The 18,336-nt window shown below is 40.4% G+C and overlaps 1 protein-coding gene across 1 annotated transcript in view; it reads left to right on the forward strand.

Moving 5' to 3' along the window:
• The window catches only part of NOX4 (NADPH oxidase 4), a 99,382-nt gene extending 84,066 nt beyond the window's left edge, over nucleotides 1-15,316 (forward strand). Inside the window, exons 14-18 of the mRNA XM_072326836.1 lie at nucleotides 3,138-3,257; nucleotides 6,686-6,794; nucleotides 7,332-7,400; nucleotides 9,556-9,656; nucleotides 14,922-15,316. Coding sequence (XP_072182937.1) covers nucleotides 3,138-3,257; nucleotides 6,686-6,794; nucleotides 7,332-7,400; nucleotides 9,556-9,656; nucleotides 14,922-15,042 — 520 coding nt within the window. The 3' untranslated portion in view covers nucleotides 15,043-15,316. The remainder of the gene's footprint in view (nucleotides 1-3,137; nucleotides 3,258-6,685; nucleotides 6,795-7,331; nucleotides 7,401-9,555; nucleotides 9,657-14,921) is intronic.
• Nucleotides 15,317-18,336: the final 3,020 nt, after the last annotated feature.

Below are 18,336 nucleotides of genomic sequence, written 5' to 3' on the forward strand. Positions count from 1 at the left end.
CCTCACTCCCTTGACAAAAGAACTAGTGAGCAGATGATAGATAGAAATATTTTGCAGGCTAGACCTGGCTAACAAGTCACGGACTGGAGCAATCTGATCAAAATACATGTTTAATTGAGGGTTGTTTCTTGAATTTCTGGCATGGAATAGAGCACATGCTTTTCTGGTTTAGAGTGACCATATCAAGTTTTACATGTTTCAGTTTATGAACACCTCGGTGTTATTCAGTGTCACTCAGACTTTCCAGGGGTTTCTTAGTCCCATCTGAGGTCAAGAATGCATACTTCAGATAGTCCTCAAGCAGGCTTGAATGCATTGTATGGCATTCATGCAATTTCTGACTGTAGTCACATCAGCCGTGGTCATTTCTGGGAAAGCTGTGCTTTGCTAGTTTGCTTATGCTTTATTTGCTTGTTTTCTCCCAAAAATGTTGGCTTTAAGTCTGAACATAGAAATGAAAGTGCTTCATGTGCAAAATGCAAGAAATTGCCCTCAGGGCTGTGCTTATGCCCTAGGTTCCTTTCAGGAATGATTATCCAAAACTTCACCAGCTAGGCAGGATTAGGAGCTCATGTATAGGTGGTATGCCAGGATTGGCAGCGGGATTCTCTTGCTGTGCTTGGTAGTTCAATGCAGAGTCTGATCTTCTTTCCCAACCCAGATATCCACAAATTAGATCCCCGTTCAGACACACATCAGAGACCCATAACATTTGTGGTCTTCTCTCAAAACTTCCCTGGACCAAGTTCCTGTCAGAGTATTTACCTATTTCTCTGCATTGCTCCTGCTGATAATTGAAATAAGAGATGCCATTTCACTTCTTCGAGTCGAATGAAAGTGCAATATTGAGAAGATCTCTTAAAGAAGCTACTGCTGCACTGTCCTCCAGCATTGGTCCCGTTTCATTTGTGGAAAATAAACTCTTGGTAAGCAAGTGGGAAATGAAGCCTTATGTAACAGGAATCATTTCATGATTAAAAAACACACTTAAAATTCTGTTTATATTTTATGCACACATCCAGATAAGTTTTTCTTGGCCCTGTTATGCAAATAAATTCATCTGTCCTAACTCAGGAATTAATTTGTTTTTCTGTTATTCTCATCGTGCTGGTACTAACATATCTGAAATGGAAAAAGCTTTAGATCCTCTAAGATAACGTTTGTAGAATGCTGTACTGACTTCAGAATAGAAAGACTGAAATAGGAGTAAGAATATTTAGGTTGCAGATTGATGAGTCATGAAATTCTACTAATCCGTAACTGTTACAGGCACTTGCAGTGCATTCTGATAGTAGGTGTGATTGGTCAACCATCTTCTCCTTCTCTCTCCATTTAGAACACCAGGAACCAAGAAGGAGATTATAATACAGACTATAGATGAGGATCAGACCCTTTACCTCCAGATCCATCAGAAAGTAGATACTTAGACTTCTTTAGATAAGACATTGTAGAATAAGGAGCCTAACAAAGCATCAAGATGTCAGCAGTAGTAGAGTTCTGAAAGAAATTTCCCCAGAAGTATTATGTTGGCTGCTCAGACAAGATATTGTCTTGAATTGTAAGGGTCAAACCACAAAGCTAAAAGAAAGAGAATCAGACTGTACAATGTTAAGTTACAAGTAAGAGCCAGCCCTCAATAGGAAAGAAACAGATAGGAGTTAGAAGACATTTTGGGGGGAAAGTGGCATCTCCTTAGCCATTAATTCTCACTGGTTGTCTGAAGAAGAAGCCTGTGCCCACTTATAAGACGTGCAGTATGTCTAGTCTTGTTGCAGAATTCTAGTAGCATGAATATGAACAAAAATGTATAAATTGGAGGTTTTTTCTGGAGTCACGCCAAAGGTTGATTTCAGTCAGCCTTACTGTGAGTCACTGCAGTGCTGAACACAGTGCAGGTCCCACTGTTTACATAAAATGTGGTGGTCCAGTAATCTCCTAAGTAGTTCTACACAGAATGCATCTTGACTAAATTTACTGTTTGAGTTCTCTTTGTAATCATTTCTAAAGGTGAATCTATGGCTGAAGTCAGAAGATGCACTGGGTATTATGTAGGTAGAATAGGGCTTATATGAGTCCTACTTTGTATGGTGCCCTGGGCAGCCCGGTCTAGTGGGTGGCAACCCTGCCTATGGCATGGGGGTTGGAACTAGATAATCTTTAAGGGCTCTTTCAGCCCAAGCCATTCAGTGCTTCTATGATGATTCTATGATGATTCTATTAGAAAAATTGCAGTCATATATTTTGATTATCTATGGGTGACCTTGGACAGACTTTAGCAGTATAGCAACAATTTGGAAACTGAAGCTGAGAAGATGTCTAAAGACCCATTTTAAATTATAGTTGTCTGACTTATCAGCAGTCTTTGAAGTACTCAAAATGGGTTGGAAATGGGACTCAGTTTCCTAAGTGGTTTTTAAAAGCAATTAGACAAAAGTGTTGTAAAACTGAGGGGCGTGAGTTAAAGGCATACAGCTCAGGTTTTTTTTCCCCTCCTCACATATTCTTCATGTCTGGGGTAGACCACATTCTCAAGAGTCTATGCATGAAATGAAGGAATGGACAGATGGTAATTTATTGCTTTTGAATGATGCAAGATGGATATATGTCACCCCTTCTTTATTCCCTGAAGCCCTTGAAAAACATAATGTGAAGCCAGGAAAAACAAGTTTTCATATCCCTTTGTCCATCTTGTTTCTGATCTTCAAGAGATGAACATTCTAGGCAGAGTTAGCCATACTCTTTGTGCTCCTGCATATGGCCCACCAACTTGTTATTGTTTCCAGTGCAGCACTTTCTTTGTCCTCTCATACCAGACATGAAGGGTAGAAAAGGCAGTCATGATTTAGTCATCTCAACCAGTTTAATTAAAGCAGGCTTGTCTAATCATGGAAATTGTGCCAAAAATTTTATCTGGCATAATATTTTGTACCACCTGTACATTGGTTTCTCTCTGCAGTCCTCATTCACACAAAGCTTTCCAGGAAAAAGCTTTTCATATATTGCAGTAAATAATATTTTCTAATAAAGAAAAATCAAAGGAAATTTCTTTGCAGAGTTTTAATTCCAGCCTATTTCATCCCTCTCTCCTTAGACTTTAGCAGCTTTCTTTAAAAGTGTTCTTTTTGTTTTTCTTGCAGACTGTATGTGGATGGACCTTTTGGAAGTCCCTTTGAGGAATCATTGAACTATGAGGTCAGCCTCTGCGTGGCTGGTGGTATTGGAGTTACACCATTTGCATCAGTACTGAATGCTCTGCTGTAAGTGAGCTTAAACTTTGTAAAGCCATTTCTTCTCCTTTACCCTCCAATTTACCATAATAGTACATGTCAGAAGGGTTCTCAGAGTATTTCAAAACTTAGCATAGCACAAGTGAATGTTTCCTTGAAGAGGGGCAGAGGACTGGGGTATCTGGGAGCATAAGTAATCTCATAGTTATGTAAACCAGAGTTTGGCAGAGTTGTGCCACTAATGCACATCAATTGGACAACAGCATAGTATTTATACTCTTACACAAGATAGAGTGTGTTTGATGCTTGCTATAACAACAGACCCTTCAACTAGATTTGTTGCCCAGTATTTGCTTAGAGGAAGCTGTGGATGGTGATAGAGACTCTTTTTCAGTCAGTAGTTTGTGACAGTTTTTCAGCTGGAAGTGTAGATCAGCTCTCATGTTTTGATATAAATTTGTAAGTGTGTACCCTTAGGGTTTTAAAGGAATGAACTTGACATGGATTCAGATAATGTTTGGATGTTGAACTCTATCTGAAAACTTAAAAATGTAGGTATGCCTTTTTCTTTACTTTCTTCCCTCTGTATTAAATTAAAACCTTTGAAATTCTCTTCAAACCAAGCCTTTCTTCTCTTGCTTCTCTGTCATGCTGGCAACATGGACCCCCCAGAATGTTAGACTGCATGAAATAGGTTTGTTTTTATGATTGTTGTTGATGGGTTTTTGTTTTTACTTTTTTCTGGAGCACTAGCTCAGGCATTCAGTCACTTAAGGACTTGGCTTTCACTTGGCCAATCAAAGCAGCAGTCCTTCTCTGAAGTCTTAAAAGGCTGGATGGCTCTGGGAAAGTTTTGCACTACACAGCTGAAGCATTTGTTCTAAGATGGACATGTCAATGTGCAGTTCTGACTCAAAAGTGGAACTAAAACCTGGGTTTAAATGCCATGTTGTTCTTCCATCCTTGATCTGAGCTGGACCTGCGAATGCTGACTACTTCTGAAGATGAGAAACTTCATCTGTCTCATAGTGCAGCTCTGAGGATCCGTATTGGGCCCCTTCATTTTCTTTTCCTGTCAGTATATTGAACATCTTCTCTATGAGATAAAAACTGAAATGTGGGTACAATTTTTCTTAAAGCTTGCAGTACAGAGCTGCCTGTTTTGCCAGCCATTCTCTTTGTGATGGTTTATCCTTGGCAGTGTTTAGTAAAAAAGCCACAGATCATAATGATAGGACAACAGCAGGTAATGAGACAGCTGCCTCTAGCAGTGTGTTATTAGATGCCATAAAAACTCGTGCAGATATTGCCATAGAAACTTACCATCCAAAAACTTCAGCAATCCATTCTTTTGGTTAAAGCCATAAATAGGTTTCCAGACAGCCCCAACACCCATAACCTGACTTTGTAGCCCATCTTCCTCTTGTGCACTGTAACATTATGCAGAGGAATAATTCTGTGATTCCGGAAAAAAAGCACTCTCAGCCTGCTTTCATTCTCAGTATTTAAACATCAACAACAAAACACCAGTATCCTGGATGAGCTGCCTATTGTCTTTGCCCTGGCTGAGAAGAACTTGGCAGGTGTGAAAATGCAAACTGCCTTAGGATGCCAGCACTGCAGAGCAGCGAGGCCAGTCCTGTGGTGTCAAGGACATGCAAACCTGGGGGAGATCAGAACCCTACCAAGCAGGAAAGTCATTTGTTTCCTGCTCAATTATGTTCCTGTTCTGTGGGCACAATTTAATTCCTGCCTTTCCCTGCACTTGACTCTTGAACCCTCCACCCTATTTTTAAGAAATCATGACTTACTTACATTAGAGAAAGCCGGTGGCTTACAACAGGAGGAGCTTTAAATAATGGCTGCTATTGTGGGCAGCGGTAACATTTAGAAATGTGCAAGTGCTGTATACATCTGGATATGTTTACAATGAGAGATTTCCCCTTAATGCATCCTCCTGAGGTTAGACCCAAGTGTGTTGATCTGAGGTGAGATTTTGAATTTACGCTTGACTTGTTTCCTGAAATCTTACAGTGCAGCTGCAGTGTTCCATTGCTAAGAGTGGTGATCTGTTGCTGAGCTATAGTAATTCCTTACAGATTCCTTACATTTTTCTCTTTTATCCACTTATTTATTTATTTATTTTTAACGGTGAAAGGCACTTACTTTCCTCAGTACTGCTTGTGGTTATCTTGTCACATCTGACCAGATTGTGACCCTTTGTAAGGGTTTGTCTTAGAAGCAGTCAGAAGAAGATGGAGGAAATCCTACTCTACAGGTCAACAGCTTGCAATTACAAAAGCTGTAGTCAGGACTTGGAAGACACACTCCTCCCCAGTCTTAATGTACTTTATTTTCATATGACCCATGAAATATGAGTTCTCAGCTCCTGTATGTTCCTAAGAGTATCTCCATCCTTGCTTCTTAGGCTTATGCTGTAAGTGAAGGGTATGGGTAGGTAGAACAGTAGCTGGATCTATCGTTTATGTGCATCTGTTAGTACAATACCCTGGCTGAGTATGTGAGCGATCTTACTAATATAGTGGGTTGTGTTATGAAGCCTTTTCACTGAGGTTCACTCTTGGAACTGCTGTTTGAAGTTGCCAGTCTTTGGTCTTCTCGATCTGACAATCTGTGTAGAGGATGTGGACACAAACTGTTCCCTGGACATTTCAGTGATCACAACAATAGCAAACAGCTAGCTGAGAAAAGATTTCCTAGATCTTTTTGTTTGGTTTAAGCTCACTAATCATCAGGATTATTTTCATTTATAATTTTCTATTCCAGTTTGTTCCATCACTTCCTTTGTGCCATCGTTGCTTTTGCTTTGCTTTAGAAATCTGACATAACGTTCGTGTTTTTTCTAAACAAAATGTCAGAATCTGTCCATGACTACGCTTCACCAGCACCATTTTCGGAGGACTGTAGTGTTTCTTACTGTTGCCCAGCACAACGGAGCTATAATTTGAGTTGGTCTTTGTGATTTGTGTATTAATTATAATCAACCACAGCCTTTTGCATAAAATGGCAGAATTTAGTCCTGACATTATTGCATTTGTCAATATTTTTCTCCTAGGGGCCACTTTATAAACCTAATAAACATTTGACATAATACACTTGAACTTAGAATGTCTGCTTTGCTTTGAAATAAAAGTCTGATGATGATGATGCATGAATCCATATTTGCAGCCCGAATTGTCTGTGTATTTGAAATCGTCCTAAAGCAGAAGCAGAATCTGTGAGGGGTGTTTGTTATGTGCTTAAGATTTATTATTCTCAGGATCATTCTCATAGACTGTGCTGATCATTTCAGTGTCTGATGTATCATAAAATGAAGAACAGCTTTGCAGCGGGCTTCTAATGGAAACTCCTGTTTCCACTAATGAATATAAAGCATCTTAGTTAACATTCTCTTTTTGAATGATAATTTTTAATTCCTTAAACGTTTCATTTTCAAGTGATGGCTGGAAGTGCTACAAACTGAGAAGACTCTACTTCATCTGGGTGTGCAGGGACATCGAATCTTTCCGCTGGTTTGCAGATTTGCTCTGTATGTTGCATAGCAAGGTAATAGGTGTTGTTTGGAAGGATACTGATAATGTAATAAATGAGAGATTTGTTCACTCTACAGCTGGCGTGCTAGAGAAAAAACAAGCCAACACCAGCTTTGCCTGGGCTATCTGACCCACACTCCATTGTGCTTGAAGCTGCACAAACCAGTTTGAGTATATCTCACTGGTATTTCATTGCACATAATTGCTGGAGAATTATCTGTGAAATTTATGAGACAGAAGAACAGGCCAAGTTGGGGAGTCTGAGTGGCTTTTGCCTTTTGGTTCATGCACAGATTGAGAAGGGAGAGGGTTTTATAATTTCAAGTGCATTTTAAAAACAATGTAGTTTTCTAAAATAACACTTTGTTCACAACCTGATGCGCAGCATTCTGGGCTGCAGAGGGGTGCTATTCAAACATGTCTTCATTAAAAAGCTTACTTCACTGATGCTATAACTTCAGTCTATCAAGATAGTAGTCACAAGTTACTTTACACTTACATTAAAAGAAAGGATATTATTTCACTAGCTGTTTTTTTATCATCCTCCCAGCTCTGGCAAGAGAATCGACCAGACTATATAAACATCCAGCTGTACCTCAGTCAAACAGATGGAATACAGGTATGTGGTTAAAAACTGTTTGTAAATCAAACTAGACTTTGGGGTAGCAGACAATGCAAACTGCCAGTCATATGCAAAAGAGAGTTACTGCAGATGGCCAAAACAGGAAATGAGGCTATAAACTCTAGTGATTGATTCATTAGTAGGGCAAGAGAGCAAGTTCCTCCCCACTGCATTAAGAGAATCTAGTCTAGTAGTCTTAACTTGATTATATGTGGGCAGCAATCCATATCTTCCTTTTCTAGGAAAGAGGTCCTTCCAGTCCAGGCCACAGACCAGACAGTTGGCAGGGTTTGATGGGAAATCTACATCATTGCTGGGCTAAGAATCAAAGCTGGATAGTTGAGTGTGGAAGCTGAAATCTTCTTTTAAACTAAATATTTTGAGAGAAGCTAGCTACTTTTGAGAGCTTCTGATCGTTTTTGCCTGAGATATAAAAGTTACAAATTCTTTGATGCATGAGACTGGAAATTATACTGAACTGTCAATTGTCCTGTTCTGTTTTTGGGGCCAGCTCCCATCTCCCTTCCCCTTTTTGCTTCCCATTTTTGGAGCAGAGGGCCTGTGGTTGTGCTGCCCCCTGTCATAGGCACAGACTGATCTAGATAATTCCGTGACAACTATCAACCACAATGCTGTTCTCATTCCTCTACTCCTGTAAACTCCCATAGCTCTTTATGCTTATGATCTTACATTATGTAGCACATAATCCTGAGCTTGATTTTTTTACTGTACTGCATCTGGAAGCTTCACCATTCACTGCCACGGAATGAGCCTGACAATTATTGCAAAACATGAAATGCAGTGAGAAGCCTTGCCCAAAGAATTTTGATCTACCTGGTATCAGGTAGAGGCAGCATAATATTTATAGCTCCAGCAGGGGCATTTTGCAATAGTTAGATAATATGATAGTTATAGCCGTTATGAACAGTGCTCCACAGATTTAATGCCAGGATGACATATGTCGTCTTGAATGGAGTGCATGAAAATAACCTGATTGTGAACCTGGTATGCAGTAAGGTTAAAATTAAAACTTTAGCAGGATATTGTGGCAAAGACACAGCAAGACTGTAATAACAGACAATTCAAAGTAAGTTTTCTGATGCTGTGTTTGAAGCAGACTCTGAATTTATTATTTAAGTCAACTTTGTTTTAAGTCTTTCTTTAAAGTCACTTTTCCTTTGTGGCTGTTGAACAAAGCTGGCATGAACTATAACGCTGCTCATGATTTCTCAAGGGGGTGTTAAACTCAGCTCTCCATTGTCTTGCAGCTTATGTGTTCACTGATGTCAGTCCAAGTACTGAATGCTACCAAAATCAGGGCAGTTTCATTTCATGCTCCCTTTGCTCAGGATTAGTATGCCAGTGTGACAGCAGGGAGTCAGTTCCATCCTTCAGCAAATACCTCTTGAATATAAAAGGCCACTGGAGGATGAGTTGGCCATTTGCATTGGTGTGAGCAGGTAATTCAGCAGTGGAGGAATGTGGGAGCCTGGGGAAGATGTAATTCCCCTCTGCATTCCTATTGTAGTACAACACAAAACCTAGGAAAGGTAATGCCCTGCAGTGGGAGAGCAGTTGACCTTGTAGAAGTGCTGGTGATCTAGCACTGCTGGAATGGGTTGGGTTCTGTCTGGGGACCAATTTTGGCTGTTTTCTACTGTTGAAGTAGCACAGAGCAGCTGGTAAACGACTCTCAGGGAGAAATGTAAGATTTCCCTAGTTATTTTTTCAGGCCTGCTCTTAATAGTTACTTGTACAAAGTGGAAAAAAGAAATACTCTGGGTGAAAATACTGTTTTTGCATCAGCAGTGTTTCTTCCAGCTCAGCATTAAAGGCCAATGAGGGAATGAATAATAGGAGCACGGTTATTGTTTTATGGCTCAAATAAATTAGTTTAAAAATAATCAGTAGATTAATGAGCAGCTACATGAGGAACATTGTATAGCAAACACCAAGGAGACCCATTGAAAAGGCAGTGAGCAGAGGTACTGATGCATGAAATAACTCCAGTTTTAATCACAAGTGTCTGATGCTTGTGTTCAGGTTTTACACCTCATCGATACGGTAGGTTGGGCAATGTCAGATATGGGAGTCCTGGGTGATATGAGGCAATCTGTAAATCAGTCGGTGTGGAATTTTCCTTCTCTTGCAGAAAATAATAGGTGAAAAATACCAAGCCCTGAACTCGAGGCTTTTGATTGGACGACCCCGCTGGAAACTCCTCTTTGATGAAATAGCAAAGTATAACAGGAGGTGAGTACCAGCCTTCCTGTAGGATGCCACAATCTGAAGGTTGGGCATATTAGGTCTTTGCAGCTATGATTGTATGAAAATGGGTATTTTTGCAGTTTATCTTAGAGTGTAACATTCAAGGTACTGATGTTGAAATTAACTAGCAATTTGCTGTGGAAGATAGCCTGCACAAACTGAAACATGGATCAGGGCAATCCTAAGCATAAATACAGGCTGGGCAGAAGTTGTATTGAAAGCAGCCCTGAGGAGGGGATCTTGTAAGTGCTGAGGGATGAGAAGCTCAGCCTGACATGGTAATGTGAACTTGAAGCCCAGAAGGCCAGCTGTATCCTATGCTGCAATAAAAGTAATGTGGCCAGCAGTTTGGGTAGGTGATTGTTCCCCTCTGCTCTTTCCTTGAGACCCCACCAACAGTGGTGCATCCAGGACAGCACAAGAAGGATGTGGAGCTGTTGGAGCAAGTCTAGAGGAGGGCCATGGAGATGCTTAGAGGGCTGAAGCACCTCTCCTATGAAGACAGACTGAGGGAGCTGGGCTTGTTCAGCCTGGGAAAAACTCCAGGAAGACCTCAGTGTGGCCTTCCAATACCTAAGGGAGTATTGGAAGGAATAGAAGGAGCCCACAGAAAAGCTGGGGAGGGACTCTTCATCAGGGACAGGTGAAAGGAAAAAGGGTAACAGTTTTCATCCAGACAGTGAGATATAAGGAAGAAATTCTTCACTGTAAGAGTGTAGTGAAGCACGGAAACAGGTTGCCCAGATGAACTTTGAATACTCCATTCCCGGATGTGTTTGAGGCCAATTTGGATGGGGCTGTGGGCAACATACCCCTGCATATGGAATGCAGTTATAACTGGGTTGTTTTAAAATCCCTTCCAACCCAAATTTTTCTGTGGATTTTTTGATTTTTTAAAAACTCAAAATAATTCATCTTTTTATGCAGGTCGGGTATTCAGTGGCCCAAAAAATGATACTGATAGATTTCCATCTCCACAGAGGCTGTATATTCTTTATCCACTGCAATATCTTGCTTGCAACATAGACTGCTTTTATTGTAAATTCTTTAATTGATAACACTGGGTTACAAAAAAATAAATTGCACAAGAAAGACTCCGACTGCCCTGTATTGTTTTTATTCTGAGGATATATTGTCTTTGGGGATTTCTGGCACTTCTTTATTCTTTGTTAAGACCAGGCAATGCTTTTTTACTGTTCTAGGCAAACATAGTTCAGTCTAAGCAAGACAATTGTAAACCAGAGAAGACATGCATTTTTACCATGGAATATACTTTCCATATACAGCTTTATTGATTGGTTATGTTACTGACAGTTTTCTCTCTCAAAAGCTGGTCATGAAGAAAAGATGGTGTGAGTTTTCCCTTTTCCACTTCTGTCAAAGTCAGTAGGGTAGGAGCAGGCTACCTGCAGTAGCTGTCGAAGGAAATCTGGGTGCACCAGCATGAGAGGTATTCTCCCACTGTCATTCACTCATGTCAAAAAGGTTTTGTCTTCTGTTTCACTTTTGACCAGTTTCCCATGGCTTATTGATTCTTCTGGAGCTCAATATGAGTACGGAATATCGAGCCTTGTATCTTGAGTAATATCGTTAACCCATGACACCAGTATGTTACACTTTTGGTAGTGAATAAGGTGCTGCTGAGAAGTATCTTGGATTCACATCCTAGAGGAAGGATGTTGTAGAAAGGGTCCCTTGTCCGGGATGCCTCAAGGACTGCTGCAGAGCAGGTGAATACCACTTCAGTGTGGCTTTGTTTTGCAGTAAAGAGCTATGGGAAAGAAAGTTAAATAGAGAGGGCAGAAAAGCATGTTGACTTTGTCTCAGGCTCCTGTGTAGAGAGAACTGTTACCCTTTTCTGGTACATTCTAATATCTTTTTTTTGTTTAATGGCACAAACCCAGTTTTATAAAATGAAAATGGAAATGGTGATGCTTCTGCCACTTCCTTGCAAGGCTGCAATTGCACATAATATGGATGAAGCTTTTAGTGGTAGTCCTACTTGCTTTTTCTTCTGTGCTTTCTATTGCGTTATATGTAATTAGACCTTCAAGTGCCATTTGCTCTGCATTTTCATGTCAGGTCTTTGAACTGTGCCACCATTTCCAAGCGAGATGTCTTTCATTTCCTAAATAATATTCTGCCTATTCTGATCATCCTGCAGCTGGCTAAGATGTAGGCTTTCTCACCATCTGTCATCCCTTTACCACACTTTATAGGTACAGGTAGTTCTTCTCTATAGATATAGTTATGTGTACACTGATATATATACCTAGGCGATAGATAGGTGGAACTACCTGTAACTCAGTATCCAATAGATATTCAGATATTATAGATGAATATTCTCTCTATTTCCCTGAAATAGAGACAGGGACTTCCATTATTCTCTGTAGTCCATATCTTCCAATTTCCTAGTCTCCTACTAACTTTGTTTTAGTTCCTGTTCTTCCACCTAAACAACCCTGCTGCAATATGGATGCCAAAAAAAAAAAGCTGGGCAACCAAGTTTTTTTCCAGCATCTGGTGTCAGTGCTCAGATGTTCACATTTGTAATCATCCCTTTGGGCTTGTTTATGGGCAGCCAAGAAGGCAAGATACTTTCCATTTTTTATCTTGTGATTTTAGTAAAAGCTGTGCATAAATAAACACACAGCTGGCAAACCTCTCATCAGTTTTACCGTCTGATTGTGGTTTGTGGATTGTTGCTGTTGTTGCTGTTTGAGTCCCAAATAGTCAAAGTGCATTTGTAAGTGTGAGCTTTGCCAGAGCATCAGAGCATGACACTGGTCAACCCGGCATCAGGTTCCTAACACTTTCCTCTGAAGAAAGCAGAGCAGACGCATGCCATCTACTGTTGATATTTTACATGACATCTGCAGTCCCAAAGATGCACACTGGGACTTTATGTAATAAATTATTAGTCTTCTTTTTCTTCCTTTTTTGTTTGTTTTTTTTTTTTTTATTTTAGGACAGGACAGAACTTATTTCTGGTCAGTTGTAGCCTGAGTGCAAAGCTTACACTATGGCAGTGCTGCTGTACTTCCTTAGTTTTGTTTGGTTCACCTAGATTTTTTGAGATGGAGTCTGACCTAGAAAATGGTATGAATACCTATAAGAAAGGAAGGCATGGAGCACCACAATACATTTCCCCTGCACTGGAAAGAAGATATTCCTCCCTGAGAGTAAATGTGGGATTAAAAAACTGGAATATTTCAAGTCTGTCGTCCTATAAGTAGCAAAATATTTCAGTTTTCCGTGCAAGTAGGGATGTGGTGGGCATAAGTAGGGTAGAATGTGAGGGTGAATAGTGGAAGGTAAGTGGTACATGGAGTGATGCCCAGAATAACCGTCAAGGGGAGGTATTCCTGGGAATCTCTCAGGACATGAGGTAAAGGAGTTAGTGTTTCTGGAGACCTTGTATGTCAACCACAGATCTCTTGTGTTACCTCAGACAGATCACTTCACTTTTCTTTGACTCTGTTCACCCTCCAGAAATTCTTTTTACTGTGATGGGGGTACATTAACAGGATGTGCTGCTTAGACATTTCTATACTGCTTAGACATGTCTGTGCTTAGGAGGTATATATATGAAATGAAAGGGAGAAAGGCAGATGAATACCAGGTTTTGTTCAGCAGTTGTCTATGCTAATTGAAACAGTAACATTCAGTTAAATGCACAGTAGGAAACAGATTCTTCCTGGCAGTTTGCACACCCTTTTTTTCTCTGTGCACAGAGCAGAGGATGTTCGGATTCTTCTAGTGTTGAGGAATTTTGTTTGAGAAAAACAAGCAGTAGCTTTCTCATTATTTCTGCGAATCCAGCCACCAGCACAGCATCCTTTGCTATTAAAAGAAGTTCTGCCAGGAGAGAAGAGCTTAGCAGATATACATAGGAATGAGGAAAAAAAAAGAGTTATGAATATTTGCCATGGTTTCCTATGAGAGCATTGTAAGATGCCTGCACAGTGGCACAGTTGCTGTTACCTCTGTAACTTTGTGATGCTTTTTGATGTCTGAGACCTCAGATGTGCAAAGTCAGTGTTTGCATTCAGTTATGCAGCATGGACTGCTGTGCTTTTTGGGCAGCTGCTTAATGTTGAGCACATACCCTTGGCTGTATGCATCCGAGATTTCTTTTTCTGTGCATTAATTTTCTTCTCTCACCAAGTACATATACAGGCACCATTAAACTGTGCATTTGAGTATCCTTGTGTGCTAAGACATGTTATATTAGTCACTGGACAAAATACTAAAGTAGTCCTGAGGCAAGGAGCAGAATTCAAGTCTCCGGCCTCCTGGTGAATGCTGTAAATCTTAATAGTTAGAGCCACATTCCCTTTTGTGTTCTCTCTCCATCCCAGTAAATCTTACAGAATGTTCTGTGCAGTGCCACAATTTCAGCAGGAAGTTGAAGAATTTCTTTTAATAATATAGAAGAGACAGCACTATGTCATCTTTCCCTGTTTCATCTGTCTCTTCATCTCTAAGAAAAGGAGGTGATGAATATCATGAGTGGCTCAGTCCTGCTTTCATATACATGCCTTGTTCCACTGCCTTGACTCCTTAAAGGCTGTGTGACCATGAGTCTGACTTCAAGTCTGTGTTTAGGGTGACCAGAGAGCAAAGTGGTGGTGTCAGTGGAGTGGTGTGTAAAAGTTGTGTTAAGTAATGGACCTGACCAGATAACTGTGGATGATGAGCAAAGGTCTTACTCTTTTCTGTCTTTTCACAAGTCTTTCCAATGCAGCTGATGGAGGAAAGACTGCATGCTAATGTGAAATGAATGCAGTAAAGTTATCTTGCTACTGCCAGAAATAATCATGGGTTAGTAGCAGTCTGCTTTCATTAGTGTAACAAATCATCACTAGTGGCTACATCTCCTGCCAGTGTAAATCACAAGTTACACTAAAGGAGTCATTAAGATGAGACGTGTTAAGAAAAAAAGTGATTAATTATGGAAAAAATGAGAGTGGGGTGTATTAGTTTTTTGGTGCTTGGTGTCTTGAGGCTGAGATGAGGTACTTCTTTGCAAGAGCTGTCATTGTCACAATATGTACCAGGATTTGATGCGAGGATATTGGCTTCTTTAATATGGGTTACACGACCTTGTGAGCTGTCCTCACCCTGAAATCTATGCACAGTGGGCATTTGTATAATACAGTGAGACTTACATAGAATCCAGTTCTGTCAGTCATTAAAAGTCACTGCTTTTGGGCAAAGTTGTAACTTTTTTCTTTTTTTTTTATATAGGAAGACCATTGGAGTTTTCTGTTGTGGACCAAGCAAGATGTCTAAGGCACTTCATAAACTGAGCAACAGCAGCAACCCTTACGGGACGAGGTTTGAGTATAATAAAGAATCCTTCAGCTGAAAGTCGGTTGGACTTGCAAGAATCTCTAAAAGATAAAAGTGCAATTTTTTGTTTGTACAACTTCGAAGTTCCATTGTGGTTTAAACAGAAATGTACCAAAGAGTAGCACAGTTTTTCTTATTTATGATTATTTAAAACTCTGAAAAATGATGGATATGGCAGCATACCAACAAATATTAAGTGCTTATGCTCAAAGCCAAATGCGCTCACATTTGTGGCAGCAGCGATTCTTTGGAGTTGTTTCTGTTAATTAAAAAGTGCTAATGCTGGGGAGAAATGCAGTTAATGCAGTTGCTTTAAAAGCCAGCGGAAGTGGAAGATTCTTCCATTTCAGTCCTCTGAAGTTGGATCGGTAAACAAAACCCCAGGTTAATCCAAATGACAGATCATAGGGCATTTGAAAGAAATACTGCTTTTATTGGTATACAGACCTTGTGACTTCAGAGCGGAGACACTCCATATTAAGTTAAGGATTTTATGCATTACAGAACTGGGATTCTGTATTTCAAAAATACTTTGTAACGGGTGTCAATGTTCCCACTTAGAATAGAAGAGAGAGTAGAATTTAGGGGAAAGATGTAAATCAACATAAGGAAAAGTGAGCACAACAGCCCGAGCACCTTTGGGCAGACTCAGCCATGATGTATATCACAGCCTTTTGGCAAGGAAACAGCTGTACCTGGAAAACTCAGTATCTAGCATCAATTCAGCATTCAGTGAGTTCGCAAAATAAGTGTGATTTATGCGACCAGAAAGATGGAGCAAGAAAAGCGATTAACAGGAGGAGACAGGATATGATGTTTTATTATACCACAAGGCTCAGCGTGGAAGTTGCACTCACTTTGCACTCACATGCCCTGAATGTCAAATACATGCAGCATTCAGATGTTCTTAGTGATTAATGTACAATGCAGCAGGCTGAAATCCTGTTTTAGGAGTTGAGGAGTGTCTTTGGTTGACTGCAGCCCTTGGACTACCATTGCTGGAGTCATGCCTGTTGTTCGGTTTCACTCATCTCTTCTTTGTTCAGTCCTGTTGGTGTTCCTGAAAGCAGCATCGGGCCAGATCTGCAGCAGGGTAGGAGTAAAGCTTTCTTTACTGTGGCTCTTTGCATCTTGCGTACACATAGAAACTTCGCAGGACCTGCAGTGTGTTTTCATTGTGTTCTAAAAAGGAGGGTCTGAAACATCCAAATTTAAACTCTTCTTCCTTTCTCATTATCACAGCTGCTTTCCTGACTTCTCGTAGTTCCCATGAGGTTGAAACAGGCACTTTAAACCTTTTTGATTCAGAGTAGCAGCATTTTACTTACTCACCTTAGTAACCAAACCAACTTTTTCTTATTTTCTCTTGACCTTCTTTCTCTTATTTTGACAAGAAACATCTAAGCTGGAGTCAGAAATGTAGCTGGCATAAATAGGACTAATTCTGGAGCATCTTAATACAACAGCATTGCTTTACACTTGCTGAGAACCTGGCCCTTCAGCAGCAGCTTGCAAGCAAAGCCTGTAGTGTGTGCAGCTTGTGCAGGTGTACAATTGCTCAGCATCTCCCATAGCACGGTTCACCTGTATTCAGCTCAGTGCATTTGATTCAGCATAGAGCTTTCCAATGCATGCATTTTTCATTTTAGTGAAAGCAAGTCAGTACTCTGTCACAGCACAGGCTCTATGCAGGATTCTTCAACCATCAGTATCAGCAGGCAGAGGCAAGCTTTTCTCGGGTAGGTGATGTTTGGGCATGTTGTATGTGTAAGTAGTGAATGTGAGTCTGGTCTTTGCCATGGCAGTTTCTGCTCAGGAATTGCTCTAGATGGTGCAGCTGGATGCAGTGCAGCAGCACAGCCCCGCAGGGACGTTTCTTACTTGCCTGGACTTTGCACTGAAGTTCTTGCCTCTGGCTCTGCCCAATTTGAAATTCAGGAGGGAAGGGATGAGCCAGAGATGGACTAATTTCTACCTATGAGAATTCTTTAAGTAGCCTAGAGGAGAGAGAACCCAAAATTGAAATGTGAGGTGGAAGCTGACATTGTAGCTTGTGATTTTAATATATATATTTTTAAGTCTGAATCATCCTTTTCCCATTGGATCTCCTTCCTCCTGTCCCTATGAACTGGAGGTATGCAGAAGAGTATCAGTTCTTCTTTAATTATTAATATTTTTTATAATACTGCCTGCATGGATTTCATAACAAGCACAACACTGATGGCAAAATGCATAATCAGGTATTGCCTGTATTGCAGGCTTTTTTGTTTGTTTGCTGTTAGCTTAAAGCATGATTGAAGTCATGACTGTGACTGAATTCATGACTCCATCTGTTAGCCACAACCACACGGTGATCATTTTTCTCTTGTTTTAGTATCTAGCATCTAATGATTTTTAAATATGGTATAGAGTCTGCTGATCACAGTGATGTTCTTTCTGGTTTCACATCTCCTCTGATAGCTACCAGTCCTGTTACTGCATAATGAGCAGTTAGTTTTGTAGTCAGCTCTGTGCTAAAACAGATTATACTTTCTGGCTCAGCTCTTAGATGGGTAGTGCTTTATAATTAATAATAGCACTGTGCTCTTGTGCTGAATTCTAGCACTGAATTCTAACACTGTGTAGAGGAATGCTATCCCCTGTTGTTACATTAGCAGTGCTGTCAGAAGCAAGAAGCAGGCAGAGCCTGTGTCCTGTGCCGAGCTCAACTGACCCCAGAGGACAGGCCGGGGACTGTCTACCTGTGTGGGGAGTTGTGAGATGTAATTAATGTTATGAGATCTCTCCAGTGCACCTTTAGGAGGTCTCTGTAGTTGCTATTGAGCTGTATTTGTGTTCTATTTTTAGTAATTTCTTTCCTTTGACTGAACCTCTCTATTGCTCACATGGGTATTGCTAGACTGGATGAGCCTGGGTTTGGTGGAAAGTTAAAGTTTCAATTGCTTTTTTTCCTTTTCTTTGCTCTTTGCTTTTCGGAGGAGCAGAGAGTTTAAGGGCGAGTGACTGTGACTTGGCTTCAGGAGGGGCAAATGTTATTTATAAAGGCGGTTTGGTCTGCATTCTCCTTGCCACTTTGTAGTGTTTTACTTTAGCTTGCAAAACCAAACTGAGCTTGCATTTAAACTACATATAGTTTTTATCTGTACACCTAACATACATGAAAACATAACTGTGTGCCAGGCAACTAAATGAAGGCTGACAGCACTTAATTCCACATTTACTGTTCAACCGGATTTATGCAGTTGAATGCTTCTTTATGCATTACATTTGAGTCCTGTGAGTGTCTGCCATAAGCTTCCTGCTGACAGGG

Source organism: Excalfactoria chinensis, chromosome 1 (assembly GCF_039878825.1).
Source record: "Excalfactoria chinensis isolate bCotChi1 chromosome 1, bCotChi1.hap2, whole genome shotgun sequence".
Lineage (NCBI taxonomy): Eukaryota > Metazoa > Chordata > Aves > Galliformes > Phasianidae > Excalfactoria > Excalfactoria chinensis.